Source organism: Physeter macrocephalus, chromosome 10 (assembly GCF_002837175.3).
Source record: "Physeter macrocephalus isolate SW-GA chromosome 10, ASM283717v5, whole genome shotgun sequence".
Taxonomy (NCBI): Eukaryota; Metazoa; Chordata; class Mammalia; order Artiodactyla; family Physeteridae; genus Physeter; species Physeter macrocephalus.
In genome coordinates, this window is record NC_041223.1 from 45,296,122 (window position 1) to 45,304,430 (window position 8,309).

General features: G+C 43.1%; 1 protein-coding gene across 2 annotated transcripts; it reads left to right on the top strand.

Moving 5' to 3' along the window:
* The first annotated feature begins 3,022 nt into the window (after positions 1-3,022).
* On the top strand, positions 3,023-6,933 carry TSPYL1 (TSPY like 1). 2 transcript variants are annotated; one of them, XM_007109561.4, is made up of 2 exons: positions 3,023-3,476; positions 3,750-6,932. In XM_007109561.4, exons 1-2 carry the CDS (start codon positions 3,233-3,235, stop codon positions 4,541-4,543), a joined length of 1,038 nt encoding a protein of 345 aa, XP_007109623.1. In that variant the 5' UTR covers positions 3,023-3,232; the 3' UTR covers positions 4,544-6,932. The 2 variants fall into 2 exon arrangements, with proteins under 2 accessions (XP_007109623.1, XP_007109622.2); XM_007109560.4 differs by having other exon boundaries at positions 3,023-6,933.
* The last annotated feature ends 1,376 nt before the right edge of the window (positions 6,934-8,309 follow it).

Below are 8,309 nucleotides of genomic sequence, written 5' to 3' on the forward strand. Positions count from 1 at the left end.
TTCTGACAAGCAGACTCTTTCTTTCTTTTTTTTTTTTTTGCGGTATGCGGGCCTCCCTCTGTTGTGGCCTCTCCCGTTGCGGAGCACAGGCTCCGGACGCGCAGGCCCAGCGGCCATGGCTCACGGGCCCAGCCGCTCCGCGGCATGTGGGATCCTCCCAGACCGGGGCGCGAACCCGGTTCCCCTGCATCGGCAGGCGGACGCGCAACCACTGCGCCACTAGGGAAGCCCCAGACTCTTTCTTTAAAAAAAGAAATGGCATAGAACACACATATCTGCCTTTCCTTCTAAATCCTTGCTTCTAGCTGCCCCTTCTCTTATTCAAAAGTGAGCACTTACTCCAAAGTGATCATAACCTCGGCCCTCCATCTTCTATAATAAAGAGTTATAATCACAATCACTTCTCTACTGTGATTTTCAGATAATTAAAATTAGAAGAAATTTAAGTTTGTCCTCATTTCTGATTCACTCAATCAAAGAGTCCATATCATGGCCTTTTTCAAATGTACTGACAGTAAGAGAAGGAAGGGTTCCCCCAAAGTGTCTCAATACTCTTGGGGGAAATTACACTCACCACAGTCCTGATTACATTTACATGCACCATCTATCACTGGAGTCTTTGCTAACATTATCAGCTAGAGTACTAATTAATTATACTTTTGGACATCATAATGGTGACTTGGACAAATAAAGCCACATCTTCTAGTACTGGTCAAAGCCTGATACTGTTTTCTGCTCAAAAATAGAAGGCATGTTAGTAATAAAAGTTTCCACTTTAGGCCAAATTAAATTATTCTAGTTCCAAGACAGAGGATGATTTCATAGTAATGAGGAAGAAGTGGGCCTTGTGGAAAATTCCATTATTCATTCTTATCTATATAAAAGTAATTTCAGCCATGCATTACAGGCTCATATCCATTTCTTGCAGACAGAAATGAAGTAAGGCTTGGAATCATTACCTTGGCTTGTTCAGAAATGAGAGAAGAATTGGAAATACAGTGCTGGTGGTTTGAGGCTTTGCTATGTAAACTCACCCAAATATGTCAGTCCTTTCAGTGTTCGTTTGTCATACAGTGTGACCACACAAATATACATTATTTGTAAAACAAAACTGTTTTCCCATGCTTTCTGAGGCTTTGATGCATATGTCCAAATTCATTCTGACTAGGATTTTGTTACTGAAGACAGTAGAGCAGTCCTCTGGTTTGCTGGTGGCTGACAGGGAGGAGAGCAGGGTGACAACCCATGTGCCCCTTACTTCTGCAAGCACCAAGCTGCAGTTAGAAGAAACCGTATTCTGTGCATCTGTTCCTTTGTTTAACATTCTAATAATCTATGCAACACTGTGGAAGGCAGTGTACCAGGCACTAGGTAAACAGTACTAAACAAAACCATGACCCTGTGCTGGAGTTCACAGTCTTCTCAAACATATTTTATGGTAGGTTTTGGGTTTAACTTTGCCTTTCTGTGTACGTATTGCCTAAGTATATTTCTGGACTTGATAGCCAAAAAGAGACTCAAGATACGATACATAGTAGCTGTTGGGCAGGACCTCAGGGGAAGCAATGGTGAGGTTGAGGGGATGCTGCCAGGAAAAACTTGAGCCACACATAGACACAACTAAACCTCAACCCAAGGAGTGTTCATTTCATACTGTTGTAACAAATTACGACAAACTTAACAGCTTAAAACTACACAAATTAATTATCTTACAGTTTTGGAGGTTAGATGAAATCAAGGTGCTGGCGCAGTTGCATTCCTTTGGAGGCTCTATGGGAAAATCTATTTCCTTCCTTTCCAGCTTCTAGAGGTTACCTTTATATCTTGGATCTTCGTTCCTTCCTCCATCTTCAAATCTTTTTTTTTCTTCTCTCTCTCTCTCTTTCTCACCTCTGCTCTGGTCATCACATCTCACACTGACACTCCTGCCTCCTTCTTATCATCATAATTACACAGGGTCCATCCACCCGAATAATCCAGGACAATCTTTCAATCTCCGGCTCCTTAACCGAATCAAATCTGCAAAGTCCCTCTTGCCACCTAAGATAACATACAGGTTCTGAAGGTTAGGACGTGGACATCTTGGGGGGCCATTATTCAGTCTACTATACAAGGCAAAGCAAATAGAAAAAAAAAAAGTTTGACTCTTTTACACCTTGAGGCAACTAACTGAAAGTTGGCATTATGCAGTTTCTTTTCTACTTAAGACCATCTTGGTTACCCGTTTTAACTGGCTTTTCTTCATAAAAATGGCAGTGGGTGGCCCCTCCACCGGTATTTCTCTGAGGCCTCCTAACTCTCTAACACCAGTTTTCCTTACAAGTCAACAAACTAAAACAACCAGAGACACTGACATCCCTCTTAAAGTTAGCTCTATGAGCTAATTACCATGAATAGATACTTCACCAAAGCCAACATTTCCTACCTCCTTGCAGAACTAAACTCGTTAATAGATTAATAGTTTACGGGGCTGGAAATCGCTTTTCTATTTCCTGCAGTGAGGGGCCATGGAGCAAGATTTAGCAAATCGATCCTTAATTCCTGCAGACATTACTTAGGACAAGCTCTTCTTTGATGCACACTATAAAGGTAAGACTAGCAAGGAACAATATGCATCAATTTCGTGGTGAAAAGTCGCTCAATAGCTTTTTCTCCCAGTGATGTTAGAGGTCAGAATATTTTCATTTCACTTCTACTTGAGAAAAGGGAAACAATTTGCTATTCAACTTAGTTTAAAAATAAAGAGAAGATTTTTGCTCCTGGCCATTATGGAATAACAGGGAGTAGATTTACCTTCCTGCCTAGAAAATACCAAACACCAGAAAAACATGTTTTCAGACGACAGCAGGCAGTGTAGTACTGGGATCCCTACAAGCTGGAGGTACTCTCCAGATGCAATGCAGGGAGGGTCCTCATTGCTTCAGCCTCTGAGTGCGAGCCACATTTATTTACGTAAGTCAAACTACCAGTCCACCAGATTAAATTCATAGGAATAAAACTAAGAAAACACGCTCGGACCTTAGGATACCAGGTAAGCCACGCCAGGACTTGCCAATTCTCGCTTCAGGGTGAGATCTACAGCCGTGACGTCACCCTCACGGAGACATTCGCGAGACTAGCGAGTGGGTGGCGAGAGCGGCGGGTTTTCGGTGAGAGCGGCGGGTTTTCGCCGAGCGCGGCTTCTGCGAGGAAAAACAGACGGTAGCCTGACGTTTGTCTGGATGCTGCCGACATGAGCGGCCCGGATGGGGTCGAGAGGACGCCTCTCCCTGAAACCCACAGTCTCACCGTCCCCGACCGTTTCCCCGGAGACCCGGATTCTCCCAGGTGCCTGAAGCTCCGTGAGGAAATCGAGGCGTCACAGGTGATGGCGGAGACGGGTGAGGGGAGCTTCGAAGACGTCGCGCTCCCACCGTCCCAGCTTCCAGAGGAGCGGGGCGCCCCCCGCGCTGCTCCCGCAGATCCGGTCTGTGCCGGTAAGCCCCAGATCGGAGGCGGTGGGGATGGCGGTTACGTAGCGCCCGAATCGGGGCAAGAGCAGGCTCCGCCTCCCAGGGAGAGACTGGAAACGGTGTTTGTATCCCTGGCGACGGACGGCAGCTGGGGAAATGGCGGCCGGCGGGGAGAGCCGAGGGGCCCGGGTGGGGAGAAGGCCCTAGAAACCTGTGGCGCGGAGAGGTTCGGATCTGAGTTGATGGGGGAGGCGAAGGCTGAGGAAGTGAAAACTGAAGAGGGCCCCCTCTTCTCAGTCGCAGTGGATGAGGAGGTGGCGGAGAAGGAAGGAGTGAAGGAGGAGGAGGGAGAGGAGCAGGAGATGGAGATGGAGGAGAAGCCAGTAGGTGAAGAAATAGAAATGGTGGAGAATAGAGTGGTGGAGGAGGCAGGGCACCGGCCCCTGCGGATGGATCTCCGCATGAACCCTCTGGAGGCCATCCAGCTGGAGCTGGACACTGTGAATGCTCAGGCTGACCGGGCCTTTCAGCAACTAGAACATAAGTTCGGACGGATGCGTCGACACTACCTGGAGAGGAGGAACTACATCATTCAGAATATCCCGGGCTTCTGGGTCACTGCCTTTCGGAACCACCCCCAGTTGTCCCCCATGATTAGGGGCCAAGATGCAGAGATGTTAAGATACATAACCAATTTGGAGGTGAAGGAGCTCAGGCATCCTCGAACAGGCTGCAAGTTCAAGTTCTTCTTTCGAAGAAACCCCTATTTCCGAAACAAGCTGATTGTCAAGGAATATGAGGTCAGAGCCTCTGGCCGAGTGGTGTCTCTTTCAACTCCAATCATATGGCGCCGGGGCCGTGAACCCCAGTCCTTCATTCGCAGGAACCAAGAGGTCGTTTGCAATTTCTTCACCTGGTTTTCAGACCACAGCCTTCCAGAGTCTGACAGGATTGCTGAGATTATCAAAGAGGACCTGTGGCCAAATCCACTGCAGTACTACCTGCTGCGTGAAGGAGTCCATAGAGCCAGACGTCGCCCAATAAGGGAGCCAGTGGAGATCCCCAGGCCCTTTGGGTTCCAGTCTGGTTAAACTTTGCCCTTGGTAATGTTCCTGCATAAAGTCCCTGTCCGCCCCTTGTTGGACCTGTGCTCGGGCAAAAGAAATGGGTATGCCTTCTACTTTTTTTTTCCCCCTTTCTTTTTCTGACATTTCTGCAGCCTTTTTCCCTTGGACATTCAGTTCTCTCAGCCTCAAGATTGAGACCATCATGACCACGCTCCTCCACTTCCACATGTGCATTAATATCACATGCTGCATGGCCATAATTCACACCACTCCTAAGCCAAGTTTGTGATGATGTAAATTGCACTGCCTTTATCTGCACTACTTGGACCCTGTTTGTTCCCAGGGCCTCCGGTCTGCCTCTTATACCTGGAATTCTAGATTTGTCTAGGAGCCCATTCTACCCGCTTTGCTCTGCAGTACAGGCATATAGCCTGTGGACAGTTGCGGGCCTTTAATCATATCAAGGGAGAACAGCAGTGGACCACTTGGCCTGTATGATTTATGTGACTCCATTGCTCTTCTTATGCGACTCCATTGCTCTTCTTGTGCCTCTGGTCACCACCTGTCGCTGTCTGCTACTGGCTGTGCCCTTGGCTGCTACCTACTGGATGAACATCTTCTAGACCATTGTCAGCCCTTCTCTGGTTTCTGGTTTCTGGTAAACAGTCTCCAGGTTTCCTGCCGGCACACAAAAGACCTTCCATTCTTCTCCCCAAAATCTCCTCTATTCCTCACCCCCACCCCCCTTCCCTCCACTCCCATCATCCAGAACCCTATTAACTGTCAGGCAAGTGGTTGAGGTGACAAGTTAGACTTGTCCTTGTGGCAGGATGGTCTAAGGCTGGTGTCCATTCAAAGTACCAGGCTTTCTCAGCCTCAACTAGTGAATTCAGCCAAAACCTAGGTACCTCTTTGTGCCTCCTTTTCTCATCGGAGCGTGGTTAAGTGCCAGGGTGGCAGTACACTTTCTCCATTGTCTCTCTCCTGGCTCTTAAAAGAAGTGATAGCTCATAAACATCTGCAGAATCAGGTCTTTTAGTTTTAATTTGGCTCTCCATTATTTCCTGAGGCAGGTTGTCTTGTGTAATAGACTACCAGAGCTCTTATTTCCCTCTGCTTTCTTCCCTATCCTCCACCCTCTTTAGCAACATCTAGAGGGTTTAAAGGGAGACAGATTTATTAGATTAAATGAAAAGCGATATCTAGGCCCTAATGGATGGAAGAACTAAAGATACTGTGATGGGTGCCCAAAGCATGGGAAACTAAACAGAAGACCACAGGCAAAAATGAGCCAGGTAAAAATTGGGCCTAAAATTAAGACTGAGAGCCTTCAAGGAAGGTTCTTTCTCTGTCAGTGGTGATGAGAGAAGTTCTTTTTCTCAGGATAAACATGGGAGAATTGAAGGGGGTTGGAATGTTATATATGTTGTCTAGAGAAGAGATCTTTAAAGAAATGCAACGCAACTTTGAGTGCTTGTTTTCATTTGACTTTATGAGGAGGATTAATACTGTGTCTTTTATTTCACTAGTATTTAGTAAATCCTGTTATGTTATTTCTGCTTACTGGGAAAATTGAGCTGTACAGGCTTTATTTTGCTTTCAGTTGGGAACATTTGGAACAGTCTTATTTTCCTGTATGATATAGAGACTTAAATGAATATCTACAGCGGATTTCAACTTGTTTCTGTTAAAACCGTATCCTTAGAAATATAATTTGAATAACTTGATCTTGTCATATTATTAAGACTTTGGAAATTGTTGTCTTCATGGAAAAATAACTTACTAAAAATGTGTGGCTTGTCTTGATAATTTGCCCAGTTAACAACTTAGTAATTGATGTGTGTCTTTTCCTAAGTAGCATAAATACTCGTGAGGTTGCTCTGTCTCATTGAAAGTATACCAATTGATATATTTGTCTTTCCTTATATGCATGATGGTAAAAATAAAAGCATGTTACTCTGCTAGATTTCTTATTTCTCACCCTGCGCATAAACACACATGAAGAAATTGTTGTAGGTGATGGCAGGTTATGGAATTATTAAAGTTCTTAAATGGATACAATAGGCATTATCCCAAAAGTAAGAAAATGAGGAACACTACTGTACTTTCGGTAGGGAGGTTTGTTGTTTCTGTTGTTTTACTTTAAAATGGTAACAATTTCACCTTCTTACTCATGGTTGCATTCTTTTCCTTACAGCTGTGTAACACCATCCCCCCTTCACTTCCTTAAAGCCTCCATTTCTGTCTCTATAAATGATATTCTCAGGTCATTCAGGCTCTCTTTATTCACCTGTGCCTTTAGTAAGCAAACACTGATAGAGTTGTTATCATGAGTGATACACTCTTCTATCCTTATACTTTCTCAACTGTAGAAACTTGTTTTCTTCAAACCTCACCACCTTCTGTGTCAAATCCTTTAAGGCCTGTCATAGATAACTCTTTTGCCTTATAGTTTTTCTATTTTTCTTAGGGAAGATGAAATATTTCTTTTTGTACTTAGTGTACTTTGTAGGGACCTCTGTTCTAGAAAATAACATGTAATAATTCATTATAGTGAATTCCGCAAATATTAAGGCATTTTGTCAGGCCCTGGGAAGATAAGAAGACCATTCCCTTTGTTGTTAAAGAATTGGGGAAAGACTGATGTCCAAATAATTGACACAGTGATACAGTAAAATAAAATAAAGAGATACACTTTCACATGTTTTTCACTCTTTCCCTTTCTTTCTAATTTGAAAGCTTTGTGAAAGCAGAGGTAGGGTGTCTTTTACCCTCCTTACTGCATCTAGCATAATGTTTTGTCCATACTTGTCACCAGATAAATATTTATTGAATGACAAAATAAATAACTCAAATGGAAAAAAGGAACAAAATAACTTAGTACCCAGAAAAGACTTTTGATGAGGTAATGGAAAGAAGAAAACAGTTTTCAAGGCATTTGTAAAAGTGATGTCAACAAATTTGCAAAGCCTTTCTTAAATAAATTTCTTGTTTAAATAATTAGAAAAGGTTTAAACACTATAACTTTTCACTTGCCATTTTAACAGGGCATTAATTTTGGATCAACTTTTATGTGCTTTGTTTTTGTACATTTTAAGGTGACGATCACACTGGAGATAGAAAGGGGGTTAGACTCTATAGACATGTTCTGTCTAATACAGTAGCCACTTGTCAAAAATGGCTACTGAGCACTTGAAATGTGGTTAGTCCAAACTGAGAACTGCTAAAGTATAAAATATACTTGATTTCAAAGACTTAGTGTGGAAAAACAATGTAAAATGTCTGAATTTTTATACTGATTGCATATTGAAATATTTTTGATAAATTGGGTTAAATAAATATATTAATAAAATTAATTTCCCCTACTTACCCATTTTTTTAAAAGTGGCTGCTGGTAAATTTTATATAGGACAGCATGGTTCTAGACTTCTTGGTGAATATGTCAAAGCATATAAAATATCTGTAAAAGTTTAACCTGTTAATCTTTTCTCCCCATGAAATTTTTTGACTTTAGGGCAAGGTTTATCTAGCTAAAATTCAAGATGCGTAAAGTATAGCTAGAAGCCAATGGGTAAAAGGTAAAATGATATGTCTTTAATCAATTTGTTCTTGAGTACCTAAGATATACTCAGTACTTCGTAAAACGTATTACGTAAACTAATTTGGGGTGTATGTAGGGTAGATATGGGTGCCAAATTTGCACTGATAGTTACATTGGTTATTTAAGGTAGTCTCTGGCTTCTCTGGTGGCGCAGTGGTTAAGAATCCGCCTGCCAATGCAGGGGACACG